At 54.9% G+C, this 22601-nt stretch overlaps 1 protein-coding gene across 1 annotated transcript; it reads right to left on the bottom strand.

The window, feature by feature from the left end:
• Window positions 1-2426: 2426 nt before the first annotated feature.
• E2F4 (E2F transcription factor 4) lies at window positions 2427-22480 on the bottom strand. Its single transcript, XM_077830875.1, has 10 exons — window positions 22306-22480; window positions 16282-16391; window positions 15353-15514; window positions 14570-14613; window positions 11839-11900; window positions 11248-11533; window positions 10370-10561; window positions 7962-8009; window positions 4926-4970; window positions 2427-4445 (listed from the first exon to the last, which is right to left on the bottom strand). The coding sequence occupies exons 1-10, from the start codon at window positions 22429-22431 to the stop codon at window positions 4330-4332; spliced, it is 1191 nt and encodes a 396-aa protein (XP_077687001.1). The 5' UTR covers window positions 22432-22480; the 3' UTR covers window positions 2427-4329.
• Between the last annotated feature and the right edge of the window lie 121 nt (window positions 22481-22601).

The following is a 22601-nucleotide window of genomic DNA, read 5'->3' as shown; positions in this document are numbered from 1 at the left end:
TCAGGAGTTGTGCACCTGAAATTAAATGAAATAAATACAGTTTGGGTTCTTTTAATTTGCCTTTTTGGTTCTGAGTCCGTAGATGACACAAGCTTGGATACTTCTGCTGTTACCTCCCTCAAAGAATCCTATAATACTGTGTTGGACTTCCAGTAACATGATTCCCCTTCTGCCCCGTAACTTATTAAAAATCCTTATTTCTGTAAGTAATCCCCACCCTGCCACCACTGAAGTGTACACTTCACTCTGTTACTTTATTTGGTGCATACATAAATAACTGATTTTTCTACAGAATTGCTCAAAATTTTAAATGCATATTTTAATTTCATAGCCTTTGATGGAGGCTACATATTTTATGATACATTTCAATGATCTTCATTCCCACAAGTTGACTATGTATTGGCAAAATCAAAGGGTTGAAAACTTGTTCAATATGCGTAACACTGACAATGAGAGGTGCAGTGTCTATATAAGGAACAACAGTAAATGTTCTGCCTCATAGATTGGGTTTAAAAGGTATCTGTAAGTATTTCGTCTACCGTTTACAATGCTTTGCACTAGTTTTGGCGTGCATTAACTGTTTGTTTACTATAGAAACTCCATGGCCTAATCTACAATGGACAGAGACAAAGAAACAACAATACCTCCCTTCAAGGTTTTACATACAAGATGCCTGAGGTTTAACGCTGTACAACGCTTGTCCAAAGTACAAAAATGTGTGTGTTTGTGTGTCTACAGTAGCCAACTGCTACAGACTAGGGCCCGAGGAGCTAGGCAGCAGTTCGGCAGAAAAGGACCTAGGGGTTACAGTGGACGAGAAGCTGGATATGAGTCAACAGTGTGCCCTTGTTGCCAAGAAGGCCAAGGGCATTTTGGGATGTATAAGTAGGGGCATAGCCAGCAGATCGAGGGACGTGATCGTTCCCCTCTCTTCGACACTGGTGAGGCCTCAGCTGGAGTACTGTGTCCAATTTTGGGCCCCATACTACAAGAAGGATGTGGAAAAATTGGAAAGAGTCCAGCAGAGGGCAACAAAAATGATTAGGGGCTAGAGGGAACTGGGATTGTTTAGTCTGCAGAAGAGAAGAATGAGGGGGGATTTGATAGCTGCTTTCAACTATCTCTAAAGAGGGGGGATCTAGACTGTTCTCAGTGGTAGCAGAAGACAGGACAAGGAGAAGTGGTCTCAAGTTGCAGTGGGGGAGGTTTAGGTTGGATATTAGGAAAAACTTTTTCACTAGGAGGGTGCTGAAACACTGGAATGGGTTCCCTAGGGAGGTGGTGGAATCTCCTTCCTTAGAGGTTTTTAAGGTCAGGCTTGACAAGGCCCTGGCTGGGATGATTTAGTTGGGATTGGTCCTGCTTTGAGCAGGGAGTTGGACTAGATGACCTCCTGAGGTCCCTTTCAATCCTGATATTCTATGACAGATGAACCGCCATCCACCACAATTTGACAGAAGATAGGGAAAGGTGAGAGGTAGCAAACTGGGACAGGGCAGCAAGAGAATACCTTGATGTCAGTAACTGCTAACAGTAGCAAACTGACACCAGCCCTGGAAACCCACTTTAAGGGAAACATGGGGGTGGCAGGGAGCATCCCGGGGCAGCCCTAGCACTTAAGCCAAGCCCTGGTTCCCTGTGGGACTGTCTGTGGCTCAGTCCTTCACCCCCTTCCCCACAGGGAAAGACCAAGGGGGAACAGTGCTTGCCCCAGCCCCCATGGCAGAGGGACTAGCTCAGGACCCCCTTTTTCATGGCCACCTATGAACCAGTTGCTGCCTGCTCCCATTAGCCAGCACTCAGCCCTAGTCAGGGGAAGGGGGAACAGGTTCCCCATGGCCCAGGACCAAGGTCTGCTCTCAGCTCTGAAGGGAGGGTGGATCCATACCCAGTTAGTTACCTGTACAGGGCTCTTCAGCATAAAGCAGGCCAGTGAGCTCCGGCTTCAATTGGTTAAGAGCCAGGAGATGCTAAACCCAGATAAGATGCCCTTAAACTGAATGTTTTTGAGCCCCCGCTCCCACAGCCAGGCACAGAGCAGACTGCACCTCCGCACAGGTGTGCGGGGCAGAGCACATGCGCAAGAGATGGCCCTGCTGGCCTCTGTCCCTAATGGTTAGAGCTCCAGGAGCGAGCTGGGACACAGGCCCCAGCCCAGCCAAGGATTGACTCATTTCTTGGTCCGACCAGTGGATATGTCCACACAAACAAAACTGACAACTCTAAAATGCTCAGACTAACCCCAACTATAGACCGGACGCAGCTGGTGAACAGCGGCAGGACCAGGAGCCCCCTGGACGTGAGGGCATCGTGTCTCGAGGCGTGCAAGCCAGCAAGCCCAGCACCCCGCTAAAGAACCCGGAGGGTGGCTAATGCAGAAATGGCCAACTGGACGACGCTTGGTTGTGCTCAAGGGCTGACAGGAGTCTCTGAAAGGTTCAGTTTATTCACTCCAAGAACACTGTACAAATATTACAGGCAATTTTCTTTTGCTGCAAAAGGTATAAAAATAATCTTTATATACGAATCCAAGTTCATTTGTTACCGTAAATTCTCACTAAATATCTTTTCCAAACATCATCTAACTGATGGCAAGAAATCAACAGCTTGAAGGAGAGAGCAAGGCCAGGCAGTACAGAGAGAACTCTAGCTACTCACAAAGGCCATGGAGTCTAGGCTAATGCACACCCTGGCCCCCCAGGTTCCAAGCAGCTCCCATGCAAAAGAGGAGAGAGGTTTAGGAACTGATGCATGTGGATCTGGAGGTCTGTTGTCCCTCTGGGACCTTCATCTCTCTCTCCAGTGCTAGCTGCTCACTGCTGGCAGCTGAACCAGAAAAGGAGACACCCTGGCCGCAGCCTGCTCCTCTAGGGTTTCCAATGCTTGTTCCTCACCGGATCTCCTGACTCATTCCCTCTCGCTGGACAGCAGTCAGGGCCAGCTCTGTCCTACAGAGGGACCAGGCGGCTGATGGGAGCAGTCAACCGTTGCGGGGGGTGTGTGGGGGGGGTGACAGCTGCTAGAGGATAGCCCGTTTGCTGAGAGCAGCAGCATTTCTAGATCCAGCCCCAGTGTTAGCAGCTCTGCGGCCAGCAGAAGCAGGAGAGCAGCTGCAGTCGGATGTTCAAGAAAGGTGCAAAGCGAAGATTTTCTCAAATCCAGAATCAGGGGAGGTAGAGCCTGGCAAACACAGTGCAAACCCAGAGACAGACTGCACCACCTGCAGAGGGGCTTTCTATTCCAACGACCAAAATTTCAGAGGCAGAGAGGCAGAGAACCTCGCATTGCCAAAAGTTACAGGAGACCTTCCATTAACAAGCGATGAGGAAAAGCTGGGCGGGAGGGGGGAGACACAGAGAGAGCATCACACCAGGTAGCACCCTGCCACCAGATCAGGAAGGGAAAGCAAAGGCATAGGGCCACAGGGGAAGGACCCCTAACACACTGGCAAGCCCGGCCCTGGAGCAGATGCTTGGTCTGCCTCAGAGGACACTGCTATCTGTACGTCAGCAAAACAGACCCAGCTTGTCATGGCAAAGTGCTACCGAATGGGTCCACCTCCGCCTCCTGCCACACCGACCCAGGCTCAAGTGCGAGGCGGGGAGAACAGATTGATTCCCAGATGTCAGAAAAAATGGCCCCTCAGCACAGCTCCAGGGTGGGGAGTGCGAACAGAGCCTCTTCATGCATCAGCACAGAGGTTTAACTAACAAGGCCTAATTGGGGGGGGGGGGGGGGACGGGCGCAAATGCATGACTCAGCTCAGCTGCCAATTGCTTTTCACTTGTCAAATGAACTAGCTGGAGTCACTGAGGACCAGAGCTCACAGGGCCAATTTTCACAGCCAAGCATGACCACCCTACTTGGAGAGGAGTCAAGGCTGCCGCACGCCGACAGGCTCAGCTAACTGGGCTTGGAGCTGACCATCATACTACGACGCTGTCTAGCAGCTGATGCCTAGGAGATGCAAAGTGCCTCTGGAAGTGCAGGAAATCCAAGGCATGCAGATGGGAGGAAGCTCTGAGAGGCACATGGGCAAAGCTTTACGGGGAAGGTTCAAACACGGAGCCTGTCGAAAGAGGCCTAGGATCCAGTGGAGAGACAGAGACGCAGCAGGGTGAGGTAACTCGAGGACCCCGTGTTGCACACGCCAGAAGAGAGACGCTACGGCGAGGCTCCCAGTCCGCAAGTCCATGTCTTGGTTCTAGTCCGGCCAAGAGCCCCTCTGACTCTCATCCAGCAGTAGCACAAAAGGCATCCGAAGAGCGAGACTTTCCAAAGCCAGCTACAAGACAGTCCGTTCACCAGCCCGGCCGCTGCACCGGGGAGTCAGAGGTTGAGGATAGGCACGTCAAAGAGGTCGCAGACGCCCTCGCTCTCATCCAGGTTGTAGATGTAGTCGTGGTCTCCAGGGGGAGGGGAGAGGCGGAGCAAGGGAGCAAATACTGTTGAAGAGAAAGCAGGGTCATACTGTTCACAAGCCTAGGGACATCCCACCTACCACCCTGATTGGAGCCTCCAAGCCCTGTCACAGGGAGACCTCAGCTCACGCATCCCACTCACAGAATCGCAGAATATCAGGGTTGGAAGGGACCTCAGGAGGTCATCTAGTCCAACCCCCTGCTCAAAGCAGGGCCAATCCCAAATTTTTGCCCCAGATCCCTAAATGGCCCCCTCAAGGATTGAGCTCACAACCCTGGGTTTAGCAGGCCAATGCTCAAACCACTGAGCTACCTCTCCCCCCTTCTCAGGGGAGGAAGCTGAGGGCAGAGTCTGTCCCAAGAGTACTTCTGCCTGAGGCGAGGCGGGACTGAGCGCAAGACAGTGCGGGGCTGCCCCTGAATGCCCAACGTTATACAAACGACAGCCACCCTCCCTTCCCCCAGCCCCAAAGAGTTCAGAGGCAACAAAACCCAGCAACTCACCTTCGGATGACATCAGCTCTTCCAGCAGTTCGGAGTTCATACATTCTGGGGGGGAGACAGCAGGGTGAGGGGCACACTCTGCTTTGCAATGCCTAGTCTTGCTTTTCCTCAATGCCCTTCCCCTCCTCCCTCCCCCAAGTTCTTTCCTCCCAGTATCATGGAAGCCAAATCACAGACCTGAACTACAGGTAGCTCTGGAGCCGACAAACAGGAGCTCAGGACTCGAGCCATTAACTCCATGGCAGAGGGAAACTGGGGTGGTCAGCAGGCATCAAATGGGCCAAAAAATCCTGCAAGATTCTTGTGCCTGCTCCAGCATGACAAACTGTGGGTTGAGCCTCGTCCCTGCTCCAGCATGACAAACTGTGGGTTGAGCCTCGTCCCTGCCACAGCGCCCCCAGCTGGCCCGGGTCTGGGCCTCGTCCCTGCCACAGCGCCCCCAGCTGGCCCGGGTCTGGGCCTCGTCCCTGCCACAGCGCCCCCAGCTGGCCCGGGTCTGGGCCTCGTCCCTGCCACAGCGCCCCCAGCTGGCCCGGGTCTGGGACAGTACCAGTAATGCACATATTCCAAACACTTCTTTAAAAAGAGACTGCAGCAAAAGTGACTAAAGTTGGCCCACTGAAACTTGGCAAGTTTGCAGTCCTCACTGAGGACAGGTGACTTTGCTTGCATGTGTAGGGGCAGGGGATTTACTGGGGAGGGAGACATTAAAAATAAAAACTAAGCAATTTTAAACACGTCTGATCACTGTCTCTCTCCATTAACGAAGACAGTCATCAAAACGTATAAAGTCTGCTGCAGTTTCCACGGTATGCATCCGATGAAGTGAGCTGTAGCTCACGAAAGCTCATGCTCAAATAAATTGGTTAGTCTCTAAGGTGCCACAAGTACTCCTTTTCTTTCATCAAAACGTGAACAGGTTTGGATTTAACCTGCGCCCATGTGCACCTAAAAAGAGATTTTACCAACTAGCCCTTAGGACAATCAATACTCCTGGAAAGCCACATCCAGGATGCGTTGCTTCCCCGCTCCCCAGAAGATGGTCTGCAAACAGCCGCAGAAGCACTGCCCCTCCCCAAGCCAATTCAGCATGGTGAAGAGGGAATTGCAAAACCAAAACCATGCAGGATTTTTTCCCTTTTCCTTAAAAAAGGGGAAATGAAATAAAATCTGCGTCGTTCAGTCTCCTACAACACCGGTAACACGGGCACTACCAAGATCCTGCTTACTTGGTGGGATGTTTGAAAACCAAACAGTAAGCTATGAAGTCACACATATAAACTGAAAAACAGGACGACTCCTGTACCTCCTCTGCACACCAGTGGGTAGGAACTTTAACTGTGCAGCCCTCAGTACCAAACCAGCACCCAGGCCATGTTACTGTTAGAATGCAGAGAAATGAGGGTCGGAGGCATATTTGCTGCTGGCCCCATCTGTCTGGATCCTGTAGTCACTGTGCGAGTCAAACCCTATGCTTTGACACTGCACAAACCAGTTGTTTTAAAGAGACTGTTCTACAGACATCTCACCAGCAGCCCCCTGAGGTCAACTGCATGGGGACTATGAAAACTGCACCTTTCCCCCACTGCTGCATTTACCTTCCCTGCAGGATCTGGGGCACAGAACAGGGAATACTCATCTACTGCGGGCACTGGTATGGTGCTCACTGTGTACCGGCACAGCACACATGCTTGACTATCTGCCAGCAGTGGGCTAGGAAGGGCAGGCTGGGGCGCTGTTTGTCTGGCCCATACGGCACAGCGTGATTTACCACCTGGTTGCATTTCACCTGTGTCACACGCATGCTCTGGTGGTGGGAGCCCAAAGCACAGAGGGGTGCTGGACATGTGGATTTAGCACAGAGGGTTTCATGGGCCCCCGGCAGAGTCTGTCCTGGGAGCTCACAACATGTCACTGAAGCCCGCCCGGCAGGCCTGGGAGGGTGAGTGGAGCACTTCCCGGGGAGACCGCTCTTGTGCGGTGACCTGCCGAATGGCAGCGGGACACTCTCTATGTGCTGCACTTGGTCATCATGCCCCACCACTGCAAAGCAGCGGCATGTGCTCAGGCCAGCTGGCATCTGCAGAGCAAGGCTCGGAAGCACCATGCCAGGGGCTCAGGAGAGCAGCTCCGGTGAGAAGAACCAGCAATGTTGCCTACATTAGATTGACTTTCTTCGCGTTCCCCACCCTTGGTACTATTGTTTCAGCTGCATCACTCAGCGCTGCGGGGGATTAGCCAATGGCCCCAGGCTTTTTAACCCAAGCCTGGTGCCAACTGGACAGCCTCTGAGCTGAGAGCCACAAACCCCCATGCCCAGTCTTCAGCAGCACCAGTACAAGCCCTGTGGGGGATTACAGAGATCAGAGTCTAATCTAGGCCAGTCCCCCACTCCATAGATTATTGGCATACGCGAGCCCTGTGCGCACAACAATACCAGAAGGGTCTGTCTTATCACCCTGTTCCAGACGCTACAGATCAGACGGGGTCAGGCAGGAGTAGGGTGACCAGATGTCCCATTTTTAAAGGGACAGTCCCATTTTTTGGGACTTTTTCCTAATAGAGGCGCCTATTACCCCCCACCCTGTCCCGTTTTTCACAGTTGCTGTCTGGTCACCCTAGGCAGGAGGGGAGCCCAGGGCAAAATCTTACGTTAGTAAGGGGGTGGGGGTCGAGGGGGAGATTTAGTCCATGCCTGACGCGCTAGCAATAACCATTTGTTGGCAGCAGTGGTCCCTAGTAAACACAGTGGCAGTCTGAACAGATTAACAGCTGTCATCCCAGAGGCCTCCAGCAGAGGTCGCTCAGCACCTAGTAAGCACAGAGACTGCAGGGGCCAGCAACAGGAACGGCTAGTCACCAGCCTGACAGAACCAGGTCCCTGGAGGAATCCGAAGGGACTCCTCTGCACAGCCTCCTTCTTGTGCCAAGGACCAGCAGAGGAGAGCTGAGAAAGGGAGGGAGGACAGAGCCCTTCTGCCCTGAGCACCAGGTGGGCAGGCAGAGGGGAACAGGGGTAGGGAGGGATCAGTGTACCTCGTGTTGGATCAAACATCTCCGAAAGTTCTTTGGGAAGTTCCAGCACTGTAAAGACAATGAACCAAACTGGTTGGCATTGCGCCATACAAGGTCTGAAATACAACAGCACACGCCAGCCCCGCCTAGGGCCCCCATCCTCAGTCCTGCCCCAAATCACCCACATTGTGGCCCAGCACACTTCCCAGTACGCATTCTCCCAGCACACTGCTTGCCATCCATCCGAGTTCCCGTGACTGGGCGTGACACATCCAGGCAACCACCAACCCACATCCCTGGAGGAGAACACCACCCCCTGCTCGGAAACAGGGGCTCTGTAGAGGGAGGGTCCCAGACTCAGAAACGAGAGAGGAAGTGACCCATAAGAGCTAGCCCCCCTGCCTGCCTGGACAGCTTGCTCCCATACAGTGACAATGCCAGACAACATGGCAAGCTGAACCTAAAGTGGGCACCAGGAGCCCTGCATTCCCTGCAGCAGCTTCATTTACACTAAAAAGCTGAAGGTTTACTACTCTCGGAGCGGTTGTTCCAGGCTGTATGCAGACTCATGAACACAAAACTGCAGCAGTGACACCTGGGTCATGTTTTCAAGGCTCCCTTCACAACCAGGAGGGCAAGACATGTTTTCCCCCCTGAACATCAGCTCAGCTTCAGGAGCACAAGTCTATGTCAAAGGGAGGAGGAGCACACCTCCCTAGTTCTGCTCACCTAGTGCTCTGTCCAGCCTGGCCTTCAGCAAACCAAGCAGCTCCCTGGAGACTATTCCACAGACAGACACTGGACCCATTCCTTATCTCAGTCTCCCCATTCTTCCTTGTTATACTGCTCTCCAACCCTGGCCCTCCTTCCACCTTATTTCCTAGTCTGTCTGATGCTTTTCACCACAGCCACCTGCACTTCAGTTACAGTCACCAGGACACACCACAAACCCAGTCCGCAAGGCCTAAACCTTGAGGAGCTCCCACACCTGTGGTTTGCGGCGCCATCAGGTCACATGGTGTGACCCCAACCCCGGGAATCCCTCCCTTGGTCCCTCTGGGGCTCCTGCAGCTCAGCGCTCTGCAAAGCTCTTCCTATCTATGGGCCACTCCGCGAGGCCCCCTGAGCCCCTCGCGTTCTTTAACGAACGTGTCCAACCCCAGCGCAGTAGGGCCGAGCTATCACGCACATCATACAGCTGTGGGAACTGAGGCTGAGTGACTGGCTCAGGGTCACACGCGCGGTTTTTAGCGTAGCAGGGAACTGAACCCAGACCCCAGGAGTCCCAGGCAAGCACCCTCGCAACTGGCCCCCGCACCCCCTCTGGCCATAGCCTGGAATACCAGAGCTACAGGGGCGGAGGACTGGCGACGGCGGGGTCTGTGCAATGGCCTGTCTCTCCTGACCAGCCCCATCAATGGAAGCGGTGGAGACTCTCACCCCTCCTCTCCCGGCTCCCCATCGCCTCCTCTCAGCCTGCTTCAGGCACAACAGCATGGGCCACCTCCCCTGCCACACCCTCTTCTTTCCTCTTCAAACCCTTCCGGCTCAGCCTGTGGAGTTTCTAAGGGCTAGCGATTCAGCACAGGAGCTCCACGCCCGGGGTGACTCCAGCGCCCCCACAGGGCGGCAGGGGAGCTGTGCTCTGGAAACGAGCATCCGGGCCACTTGTCAGTAAAGAGCCCCCAGCCCTCCTCCACAGAGCCAGGCTGTTTGCAGTGCCTGGCTGTAGTCCAGCTCGGCTTCTCTCAAGTCCCTAGAGGGATACAGCTCCACTTCCAGCTTACACTGCCGCATTGTGTGAAACAGCCGGCAGGTCCCATCCCAGGACAGCCAAGCGATGCCCATGGATCTTTCAGGGGGTTAGCAAGCTTCTGAGTTAATCTAAGGGAATACCTTAGATGAATGTCCCTACAGAGACTCCGTGTGACTGTAACCTTGAGGAATGGGATGAAATGGAGAGAGAAGAGGGAGGCTAGTTACCAGGAGAACCCTCCCAACAGACTAGGGAACAGTCACAAGGGAATGGCTAAAAGCCCCTCTAGATTGAGGCACTCAACTGGACAAAGGGACTGTTCGGGAGAACCCTACACCCCGGCAGGTAACAGGAGGGATAGATGGGGTCCAGAAGGGACCTGTCGGGTCATAGATCATCTGCTACCAGCATCAGAACGCAGACAGTAAACAGAGTCTCACCAGAGAGCAATCTCTGCCAGCTTTTTCACCCTCGCCACCACCATGCATGCAGCTACCTTGGATGGGGCAGGGATCTGTCTGCCCCTTCCTTTAGACCCCAGCTTGCAAGGCTTGACTGAGGCCTCTCAGCAGAAAGCAAAGCAGAGGTCAGCCCCTGTCTGGGCAGTGCCAACAGCACTTCAGCCCCTTGCCTGCGGCCTGTGAGTCCCCCAGGAGCCCAAGGCCATACTCACTCTCTGTGGGATCTGGCTTGATTGGCTCAAAGGAGGTAGAGGGATTGGGCAGGACGGAGCTGCTGTCTAGCGAGGCAGATGACTGGAGCGGCTGCGTATCTAACACCGCCGGCTGGCTGGCTGGAGCGGCCACTGAGCTGAGAGGGTCGAAGTCGCTGTTGCTCTTGGACTCTGTTGCTGAAACGCTGCAATCTGTTACACACACACAGGGATTTCAGGGGGACTCCAGAATACGTGACCCCAAAGCAGCAGCCACAGCCCCCAGCAAATCCAGCGGCTTTGAGAGCGGAGCCTGGCCTGCCCCCTCGTTAACAAACCTGGCCTAAATGCAACAGACACTGGCATGTCCACAGACAGAGAGGGCTTTCTGTCTGGTTCTCACTCCCCCTGGACGAGCCTGCGTCCCTAGCGCTCACAGACTCGCTGTCCCAAACCCTCCTACTGCCCCCAGAGGCTGTCACTGCCCCCAGCACCTGCTGGCATCTTGCTGGCTGAGAGCACTGTCTCCATCACACTCCCAGCCTAGCTGGTAGGGAGATAGAGGGGTCACTGCAGCAAGGGGTCGGCCAGCCTGGCCCCAGTCAGCCCAGGGAACAGGAGGTAAGGGCTGGAATTTACTGACTCAGTGCTCTAGTCATTGCACTTCAGCTCCCATATACGCCTGCAGCCCATTGGTCGTGGAAGGCATAGGGCGGAGCAGGGACGATCCAATGGACTAGAGAACAACTCTGGCAGGGGTGGGGGGGAAATCCACGTTTAGCTGTATCTGGACGTTCGGAAGCATTCCCATATGAACTCCAAAGTGCTTCTAAAAAGCCTCCCCCATTCCTAGCTGGTACCGTGCCACTCACCCGGCCACAATCCCACTCCTTGCTCACCTGGGCTCGTTGTTTTCTGTGCAGCCGGGCTGTGGTCCTGAGTGCTGCTCGGTGTCGGCGTGGACGGGTGCGTACTGCTGGGGACAGATGCCTCCTGGAAGTGGTCAACAGGCGACCTCTGTGGTTTAGCAGGCACGACTGGCTGGCACTGAATGAGGTCTTCAGGGGGAGGGACAGGGAGCACCACAGGGGGGGAGCTCAAAGCATCTTTGTTTACGAGGAGGACATCAATTGGACCACTCGTGCTTTTCAGATGGATCTGATATTTCTTCTGTCCATTCAGGCCCTGAGGAAATCAGGGAGCAAAGTACCCAGATAAAATTAACAGCAGTCCTCAAACAGGATTTAAGCTTCCCGGGGCAAGGTCCGTGCTCTGAAATGGCTCAGCATGCTACAGGAGCTCCTCCCTCCCTCAGACAGCTGCTCCCTCTCCTCCCACAGCTACCCTTACTCCAGCACACTTGGAATGATCCTCCTTACCCCAACAGCACAGCAAGCAAGCAATGCTCATATCCTTCCAGTAACTCCAGCCAACCCAGGACACCTCCATCCCAGCCTGTTCAAACACCGCCCCCCAAACACAGCACCCACCTCCGGAATGGGAACCTCCAACCGAGTGCCTGATGGGGCTCGAATTGCTAGGAGGGTGTCTCCTGTGAAAACAAACTGATCAGCGCTCCAAGGGATGCCTCTGGCTGCTGTGCCCAGCATGGGCTGTCATTCAACCAGCCCTTCCCGGGAGAACTCCTGCGCGCTCCCACCAACCAGGGCTGGGCCACCTGCCTTACTGGGGAATCAGCATCCATCCTTCACAATGCACCACTGGCCCAACACATAGCCCCGGGGAAACACTTTTGCTGGTTCGCTCTTGTGTTGAGAGCTAGGACTCTGGTAGCAAGAAAGGAGGGTTTGAGTGTTTCCTGAGGAAAAGGGAGCTGGGGCAAGGATAGAGACCTGCTGCAGGGAGTGACCCCAGAAACAGACAAGTTCAGGTCAAAGTTTATGTTAGTTATTGAAGTTAGCAAGAAAGGGATACCAAAAAAAGGAGCAGTTGGGGCCCATACCCAGCGTGTGCTGAGCTGGGAATGCCACTGCCTTGCAGAATCTTAGACATTTAACACCTTTCTTTCCAAAGATGTGCACCTAGTCACATGAACTGAAAACAAATTGGCCTTGTGGAATATCATGCAGCCAATAAGCAGGAAATTCCCAACATTACTGCTGCTTCTGTAGTGCTAATTTAGCTACACTGCACACCTTCAATAGGCTCTGGCTGGCACCAACACCACACGAATTTACATTTAACATGGAAAACAAGATGAGAAGTCTCCTACCCGTGCAGCACAGCCTCTGTGTGCCTGACACGTCAGCCTTTCCATGGCACGAATTCATTTTCTGCCTTTAACTTCACATGGTTTATTAATGAAAATAGGTAAAAGGGAGGAAAATCCCAAAAGTCACAAAAAAGGAAGAACAGTGTTCTTTGATCTCAGCCCGGTAATTAATGGCTGTCCTTGTAAATTCTCTGGCCCAAAGCAACTTGGCTTACAAAAGTTATTGACAAATCTTGTGGGGTTTGTAAAGTGGGGAATCTTCAGCAATTTATCTGTACCAAATACATCTTTAAAACAGATTAAAATATGGACAGAAGAGTCCTAAAGTACATGCTTAAATTCCAAACTTGTAATGTTACCACAACTATTGAAATGTGTTTCAAATTTGCCTTGATCTTTAAATCTCAAGAAACAAGCCAAGTCTGATGTTTGTGTCTTCATCTTTTTCAAGTTTTGAGTAAAAACTTTAAGATAGCGACATAAGGTAAATAGGTATTTTTGTCACTCAGTCTAAGAAACAGAGCAACCTATTTTCATTCCGTTTATCGAAATAAATTCACATTTGGGATAGGGCCAAACATGGGAAATTTCAGCCCACAAGGTATTTACTGAGGAAAGGGGGCAAGGTGGAATGGAAGTTGGAATGCAGCCTGAAGTACAAGGCTGTGATACAAGAGATCCAGCAAAATAGCTTTCCAAAGATCACCAAGAGTGGAGAGTCAGGTATCCTACCTAAGGTATGTTTTCTGGCTACACAGAGATCAGCTTCACCCCCTGGAGGCCAGCTGGGATCACCCTGTAATACCACGAGGAGACAGGCTGAGATGTCTGTTTTAAAACAGCCGGATAATTCAGATCCGCTCCCAAAAAGACAAATCAGTGACCGTGAGTCCAGCTGCAAGGCCTTCACATTGTAGAGTAAGGTTTGGCTTCAGATGTAAATCTGTCCTGAAGAGCAGGAGCGACAAGCAATCTCTGAACTCTTTTAGACTTGGGCTTTTGCACCTCAATTGCTTCCCACACATAATGGCTACCACACAACATTTGTCTACTTCTGTTCCATCAGATCCTCCCATGCGATTACAAGGTATTTGGTGCCATGCATTTTCCTGGTGCTTTACACAATCCCTGTCCCAAGGAGTCAGAGATCAGACACAGCACAGCAGGAAAGCCAAGGATTGCTGTGCACAAGTTACTGGAAGGAAAACAAGAGAAGATTCTTGGAAGGAGGTGGCTCTTGAGGAGAAGAGAGAAAGATCTTGGTGACTACATAGAGAAACTGTTGCAAGCCCAGGAAGCAACATGAGGTCAGGCAGAGAGTTAAGAGAGAAAGGAGGACAACGGAAGGTGCACTAAGGAAAGACGATTGGGAGGAGTGCTGAAAGAAATAGGAGCAAGCAGTCAGGGGGAGGCGAAATCATGTAAGGCCTTGGATCTACCAGGGCCTTTGAAACAAAGGCATTTATTTGTACAAATGAGGCAAAGAAAAAGGAATGCTGGCTCTTCTCAGTCATATGCAAAGGCCTCCAGCTGGCAAGCAGCACATCTCAGCCCTGGGGAGGGTTCTGCTACAGCTTCCCTTGGAAGGGATGACCTGTCAAGGAAAGCTGAAATCCTGCAATTAAAAACTTGCCCCATAGGATAACATGGCCCCAAATACAAAGGGACAGAACAGACAGCCCCCTACTACAAGTGTGCTCTAGGGAATTCTATGGTCTACCCCTTGCACAGAACAGTCCCATTCCCAGATAGGACTCCTCTGACTGTAATGATACAGCTTGAATTTAGTGGCAGCTGATCCCTAGGATTGTGGGAGATGACGCAGGACTGTCTCTTCACGGAGAACACAGACAGCACATCTTAGGGACCAGCTAGGATCTACTGTCATCTCCCTGCTGGGAAATGGGGGAGCACAGCTGGGACAGCCAGGTAGGTCTGCTGCCTCAGGCCATGAGAGATCAGGCAGGGACCCGGCACCATCTCCTCACCTGTGAAGCACTTGCAGATATCTTCGTGCGTCACATAGGCCAACGTTCTTGTGGTTAAGGAGAAAAGGTGTAGCGTCTCCTTCCTGCACGCAGACAATGGAATTCCTAGAAGCAGCTAAATGCCCGCACCAGAGCCTCTGAAGTGGTCTGGAGGGGAGGCCTACCTGCTGCAGGGTTAGCGCTCAGAGAGGAAACCTGCCAGAGCAGCTACATGCCTGAGAACGTAGCACCAAAGACTCGGAAAGAGGCACTTCTGTCCCGAGTCTGGACTGAAGCGATGCCTTAACATGGTGCTCGGGGACACCACAGGGCCAGAAGCGGGGTCTTTTGGGTGAAATGATCTCTAAACATGCCAACACACCTTCCCCAAAGGTGGAGCAGTCCCCAGTGGTCCTGGGGAAATTCCAACCCAGCTGATTACACCTGCCTCCCCAAACATTCCCTGCAGCGGCACATGGATAGTTTGCTTTACTTGCTGTTGTATACTGCTGGGTCATGTTACAGCACGCTGTTAATCAGCTGCTCTGTGCCACCCCAGATGTGGATGCATTCAGGGCTGGCTATTATTATTAACTATTTATATGAGCATACTCCCAGGAGCTCATTGGGCTAGGCGCTGTGCAAGTAACATTTGTGCAATGCTTTGCAGGATTTGATGAGAAAGGCGCTATAGAAATGTAAGCTTATTAGTACTGGAAGGAGAGGCAACTGCCCCTTCAGGCCCAGCGGTAGAAGAGAGAGCAGTAGGAACCGAACCAGGAGCTGGGGGTGCTGAAAGGATATCTGCTGTTCTGTACATCTTCTGTGACGTTTTTGATGCTCTGCTGGACCCACATCTTCTGCTGCTCCAGCTCCTGTTCACGCTGCTCCAGGTCCTCTATCTCTGCCTTCAGCTCAATGAGTTTGTGGGCTATCTCGCGGGTGTTACAGCCCGGGCCCACCCCTCTGTGCAGAGAGAGAAAGGAATGAGTGGCCCAGCCCCATTAATGGAGAAAATAAAATTTGCAGAGGGCACTGACTGCACCGCCTTGGAAAGAGGAGCCACTCCCAGCCCCCTCCTGACACACAGAGGTTGGAGCCCAGCTCTTCCACACCTCACCAGCTCCCAGCAGTGCAAAACCCATTCTTCAGCACCACAGCTAGAGCCCCTAGCTCCCCTCACCTTCTCCCATAGTACACCAGGGTCAGAGGCCCCAGATCTCCCATCTCCCCCCAAAGCCTCCTTCCAGGATAAGAGGGTCAAAGCCTACCCTCGTACTGGGGGCAGAATCCTTCCTCTCTCAATACCAGGGTAAGGGTTGGAGGCATCTGTTCTGGTCAAAGCCCCTGCAAGCAGCTAGCATGCACCCGAAGCAACAGCTACATACGTCAGCCGCTGGAGAAATGGCTCCCAGCCCGTGTCTACACTAGCATCGTCCCCTCAAATTCCCCACAGCCGCTATTGGCACGGCTTAGCTAGGGGAGTGCTAGCACCAACCAGCTGGCAGACACTGCACTCAGAATGCCAACAGAGCCTTGAAGCCACGGTTCTGCTACCTCTGCCACCATTCCAGCCGCAGGAGGAGCTGCACTGGGGTAGCAAGGATGGGAAGTTTCAGAGGGGGAAAACATGGGGAGTGGATTATGGGCAAGGCCTCAAAGTGAGAGGAGCATTGAGAGGAGCCCTTCTCCCAGAATCCTCCCACACTGCTCAGAGTATCTCAGTCACTCACTTCCACTGGATACTGTTCTTGGATTTCTTCTCGATCAGCCCAATGCCCTCCAGAACATTTGTGATGTCGTAGATTCGCCGTTTCTGCCGCACTGCCAAGGTATCCGCTGCCTGGGGATTAGAGACTGACAGCTGACTCCAGAAATTCCCAATTCCGCTCTGCCCCCATGGACACAGACATCACATCACCCCAATTACAGATCAGACCCTGCTGCTTCCAACAGCATCTCCTTTGTGCCCCCTCCACTTCTCAAATTACAAATCAGACACTGTTCCCAGGGACATCAAAACTATCTGCCCCACAAGCCAACTGCTCATCCAACTAACACCCCATCCATCACAGACCAAACCCAGCCACCTCCTTTGGATTGTGTGTGGATTGCTCATCTCCATGACAAGACCATGTTGGGAGGGAGGGGAATACATGTTACATCCATCTGGAGCAGCTTTGTGTGGCGACCTGCAAACTGGATGCATGCTCCCTTGACTGATCAAATCCAGAGGGTAAGAAGGAACGGAATGGGGAGGTGTGGGGGAGAGAGAAGAAACTGGGTCTACTAAAGGCAACAGTTCTGCACGGTCAGGGAGATGGGCTGGATAGTCCCACAGGCCTTTTCCACCTGACTTCCATGCCACTGGGTGGAAAGTGTCACCACCTCCCTCAGGTGAGCTGCCAGCATCTCTCAAATGGGCACTGTTCAGCCCATGCACAAAAAGCCACCCCCTTGGCCCTCAAAATTTCAGCCCCGGCTCTATTCTTTTTTTAGGCAGATTAGGGAGGCTGTGATGAGGCAGCTCTTGTGCTACCCAAAGTTCTCTGATTTCCTTGACTCTCTTGGATGTAGGGCCCAGTGTCCACACAAGAAGGTTCCACTGGTGGAACTGTCCTTCAGTTGGCAGGAACTGCAGCACATTAAGACACAATGAGTCCCTTGACACTTGTTAAGGGAATCTACTCCAGCTCCCATCCCACATAAGTGGGTATTACATCAGTGCTGGGCCAGTGTGGACACACGTCTGTATTAACAAACCCAGCGCCACACTGCACTGGATATTGCAGAACAGACATGTCTGACTACCTTTCTACACAGTAGTGCTCCAGAAGCCACTCATCTGTTCCAATGATGTTGACATACATGAGTCCCATTTGACAACCATTTCTGAAGCAAACACACACCACTTTTCTTACAGAATATAAACATCTTTGGTCACCTCCTGCATATGCCTGAAGCCAGACAGAGGTCAACAGTGTGAACACATACATCTGGTGTGATATATATGGGTGTAACTCCACTGATGCATGTTGCACTGGTGGAACTTTCATGTGTAGACAAAACCTAGGTTTAGGTACTGGGTATGACATGGAGACGGTGTTGCTTACTCTGAGCAAAGATCTCCAGTGGACAAGGATAAAGCGCATATGCCAATTCTCTACCCATAAACTACCTTCAATACCACAAAGTACAAGGCACAGATGACTCCTCTGCAGGCCACAGCAGAGGTAGATATGGCTGTTTGCCTAGCTCTGTTTTCCCTCCCAGGACAGAAAGTAATTGTTGATCTGACTCAAGGGATCCCTGATGGAGGTACCACAGAATTCTGGGGAGAGAGTGACAGCCTTTGGGCTGTATTTGATGGCAGGATACAGAAGTCAGGTCACTTTGCATCTCTGATTCATTGGACCCAGACTGTACAGGCATTTGGACTTCCCACTATCTGCCCATGAGTGGAGCCTCGGTGAGAGTAAGATCCAAATATGACAGAAGGGTAAAGCAGCAGAGAGGATCTGTTGAAGCTGTTCCATTTTGTGCTGCGTGGCATGGTGGCCTGTGCTATACAGGGCTCAGATGAAATGATCTATGGACAATGCAATATTCACTGGGCCAAAGAAAGAGAATGACTCTATAGCCCAGTGGTTCGGTCATTCACCTCAGTCCTAACCACCATGTTTTGGCTACGCTGAGGTCTCTCTCTCGGACCAGAGAGCCCATTCCAGTTCTGAAAAACCTGCCTGAAAAGTTTCCTCAAAACAGACAGGTTCTGTGAAAAGTTTCGCTTTTGACAAATCAGCATTTTCCAGAAAAAAAAACAAAACCCACATCTGACCAAAGCTTGAGAGGAGTTCTGCTGCATCCTAGCCACACCTGGATGCAAAAGTGCTTCCTTCTATCGGCAATTCAGCCAGGGGGCCACAGCCCTTCCCAGATCTATTAAGCCTCCTGTTTTCAGTCATCCCTCCCTGGGCTCCCAGGTGGATGCCTACATCCATGCCTGCTGCCTAGAGCAGCAACTGCAATGCCGCGGATCCCAGGGAGATTCATCCGGCTGCCTAGAGTGCCTCTACCCAGAGAGAGACCCAGTTCTGAAGAGTGAGCATTCCACTGTCTTAGTTCTCTGGACAGTGACACTGCTGGGTGCTTCTCCCCATGGCCACCACCTGAGGTAAATGATGTCACCTCTACTGACCTGGGGGATGTCGATAACCTCTCATAGGTGCCAAAGGTTCTGGGAGGCAGATGCCCACTCCAAATGCCACTTCAGCACCCCAATCCTCCCCACCCCCCACATACATACACACCAACATGATAAGCAGCAGCTCCCAGGGGTAGAGGATGTTCAGGAGGCTGCGAAGGCAGGCTGCAGCCAAGCACCATGAAAGGACATTCAGCTTAACCCGCTCCAATCACCCGCCCCGTTCTACCTCCCCTCTCCAGGCCCCATCCTGAGCTTCCATTTATCCAAAACAACTTTTTCCCTATTGAATCTCCCTCTCTGCCCCCCAAAATTGTGTATGTTGAAAAGGCTGCTCACCAGGGTGCTGTAAGATGCATGTTAGTGATCTAGGATACGGTGGGGTGAGATAGCTTTGGGGACAGACTGTGCAGTGTACTACTGTGATGCATAAACATGCAGCTTGGTGTCACGGAGGTGAGAAAACGCATGTTCATCTCATCACTTACATGCAATCTCCGGAGCTTCAGCCAGAAATGGTCTGATTTCCTCTCTGCTCCTCACCTCCCCAAGCATCCAGACCTTTATCACCTCCAGTCTGGAGGAGGCAGAGTGCTCTACCAGGGGCTAGCCGTAAAGATCATTTGGAAACTTCAGCTAGTGGAGAACTGCATTCCCGCTTGCTTAGCGGCGCTTTCCCTGCGCCCTGCACATTGCACTGGTTTCCTGTCAGGTCCCGGATACAACGCAAGGGGTGGATTTTGGTCGATGTATCCCTTTCAGGTTGGGGTCCTGCTTAATTTAGTGCTGTTTCTCTCTGCGTTGCAACCTGAGACAAACTGCTGTGCTAGGGCTGGCAGGTCCCGGATTTGATCCGGGATATTACGCTCTGGTGATGGGACTCTCAGTGCGGTTTTCACAGTCAGGCTTGACAAAGCCCTGGCTGGGATGATTTAGTTGGGGATTGGTCCTGATTTGAGCAGGGGGTGGGACTAGATGACCTCCTAAGGTCCCTTCCAACCCTGATATTCTATAACCCTTCACTCTGGAAATTGCTTCCCTGTCGGAGCAACACAGATCAGGTGTGTTGGCCTTCAGGGCACATTGGAAGAGTTTTCCTGGGGCAGGGTTTTGGCTCTTTTGCAAGGATGGGGGCAACTCCTTTCACATTGCGTCACAATGCATTTATGATAGGGAAACAAATATATTTATAACACTTACTCCCTAGAAATATGGCAGATACCAAGGGCTCCACCCAGGCCCTGCACCCCTCCCCTCTCCCCACAACCCTGCACCCAGCCCCATGGCACTAATCACTACTTCCCCCAACGCACATCCTTCCAGTCCTAGCACCCAAGGGCACCAAACAGGGGAAACATAGGGCACATCTCAGCCTGGCTTCACAACAGCTTGGGCCCTACGCAGCACCCACAGTAACCACTTCACACCCTACAGATACCCCCAGCACCTCTGCAACCTCCCATGGACAGATACCCCCTGCCTGGCGATGGACAGATATCCTCCTGCCCCCTCTGAATGCCCTCCCATGGATACCCCTACCTTGTCATAAATAGCTACCCTATCCCCTGCAGCCCCCTCCCCTCTCACCCCCGCTCTCCTCTCGCCCCCCCAGGATAGCCCCCTCCCCTGTTGCCCCCCCTCCCCTCCGGCCCCCGCCATGCTCTCCCCTCCCCTCCGGCCCCCCCCCAGGACAGGCTCCCCTCCCCATGCTCTCAGCCTCCCCTCCGACCCCCCGAGGACAGCCCCCCCCCCCCGTGTTCTCCCCTCCAAACCCCCCCAGGACAGCCTCCCCCCCCCGTGCTCTCAGCCTCCCCTCCGACCCCCCACCCCAGGACAGCCTCCCCCCACCCCGTGCTCTCTCCCTCCCCTTCGACCCCCCACCCCAGGACAGCCTCCCCCCCCGTGCTCTCTCCTCCCCTCCCCTCCGACCCCCCCCAGGACAGCCTCCCCCCCCATGCTCTCTCCTCCCCTCCCCTCCGACCACCCCCAGGACAGCCTCCCCCCCCCCATGCTCTCTCCTCCCCTCCCCTCCGACCCCCCCCCAGGACAGCCTCCCCCCCCCCGTGCTCTCTCCTCCCCTCCCCTCCGACCCCCCCCAGGACAGCCTCCCCCCCCCGTGCTCTCTCCTCCCCTCCCCTCCGACCCCCCCCAGGACAGCCTCCCCCCCCCCCGTGCTCTCTCCTCCCCTCCCCTCCGACCCCCCCCAGGACAGCCTCCCCCCCCCGTGCTCTCTCCTCCCCTCCCCTCTGACCCCCCCCAGGACAGCCTCCCCCCCCGGTGCTCTCTCCTCCCCTCCCCTCCGACCCCCCCCAGGACAGCCTCCCCCCCCCCCGTGCTCTCTCCTCCCCTCCCCTCCGACCCCCCCCAGGACAGCCTCCCCCCCCCGTGCTCTCTCCTCCCCTCCCCTCCGACCCCCCCCAGGACAGCCTCCCCCCCCCGTGCTCTCTCCTCCCCTCCCCTCCGACCCCCCCCAGGACAGCCTCCCCCCCCCCGTGCTCTCTCCTCCCCTCCCCTCCGACCCCCCCCAGGACAGCCTCCCCCCCCCGTGCTCTCTCCTCCCCTCCCCTCCAAACCCCCCCAGGACAGCCTCCCCTCCCCGTGCTCTCCCCTCCCCCCCCTCCCCCCCCCAGGACAGCCTCCCCTCCCCGTGCTCTCCCCTCCCCCCCCGACCCCCCCAGGACAGCCTCCCCCCCCGGTGCTCTCTCCTCCCCTCCCCTCCGACCCCCCAGGACAGCCTCCCCCCTCGTGCTCTCCCTCCCCCCCTCCGACCCCCCCAGGACAGCCTCCCCCCTCGTGCTCTCCCCTCCCCCCCCCGGACAGCCTCCCCCCTCGTGCTCTCCCCTCCCCCCCCTCCGACGCCCCCAGGACAGCCTCCCCCCTCGTGCTCTCCCCTCCCCCCCCTCCGACGCCCCCAGGACAGCCTCCCCCCTCGTGCTCTCCCCTCCCCCCCCTCCGACGCCCCCAGGACAGCCTCCCCCCTCGTGCTCTCCCCTCCCCCCCCTCCGACGCCCCCAGGACAGCCTCCCCCCTCGTGCTCTCCCCTCCCCCCCCGTGCTCTCCCCTCCCCCCCCTCCCACCCCCCCAGGACAGCCTCCCCCCTCGTGCTCTCCCCTCCCCCCCCTCCGACCCCCCCAGGACAGCCTCCCCCCTCGTGCTCTCCCCTCCCCCCCTCCGACCCCCTCAGGACAGCCTCCCCCCTCGTGCTCTCCCCTCCCCCCCTCCGACCCCCCCAGGACAGCCTCCCCCCTCGTGCTCTCCCCTCCCCCCCCTCCGACCCCCCCAGGACAGCCTCCCCCCTCGTGCTCTCCCCTCCCCCCCTCCGACCCCCCCAGGACAGCCTCCCCCCTCGTGCTCTCCCCTCCCCCCCTCCGACCCCCCCAGGACAGCCTCCCCCCTCGTGCTCTCCCCTCCCCCCCTCCGACCCCCCCAGGACAGCCTCCCCCCTCGTGCTCTCCCCTCCCTCCCTCCGACCCCCCCAGGACAGCCTCCCCCCTCGTGCTCCCCCCTCCGACCCCCCGCAGGACAGCCTCCCCCCCGGACAGCCCCCCCGCACCAGCTTGAGGTCCAACACGCCGTCCTTGGCCTCCTGCAGCAGTGACACGAACTTGGTGGTGAGCAGCCCCAGGCTCTTCTCGTGCCGGCTCGGGGCCCCCGGGGGCTGCGGCCCAGACTCCGCCATCTGCCTCCCCGCGCCGGCTCCTCCGGTCCGCCCGCCGCTTCCGCTTCCGCCCGCGGGGCACGACGGGAAGCCTCCGGAAAAGCCCCGTCGCCGGAAGCGCGGCGGGGCGGGGCCCGGGGAACGGGGCGGGGCCTGGCCCGTTGCCATGGCGAGGGCCCGAGTCTCGCGCT

The sequence above is a fragment of the Eretmochelys imbricata genome, chromosome 12 (assembly GCF_965152235.1).
Source record: "Eretmochelys imbricata isolate rEreImb1 chromosome 12, rEreImb1.hap1, whole genome shotgun sequence".
Taxonomy (NCBI): Eukaryota; Metazoa; Chordata; order Testudines; family Cheloniidae; genus Eretmochelys; species Eretmochelys imbricata.
The sequence above is the reverse complement of the archived record's forward strand: the minus strand, read 5'-3'. Positions and strand labels throughout refer to the sequence as shown.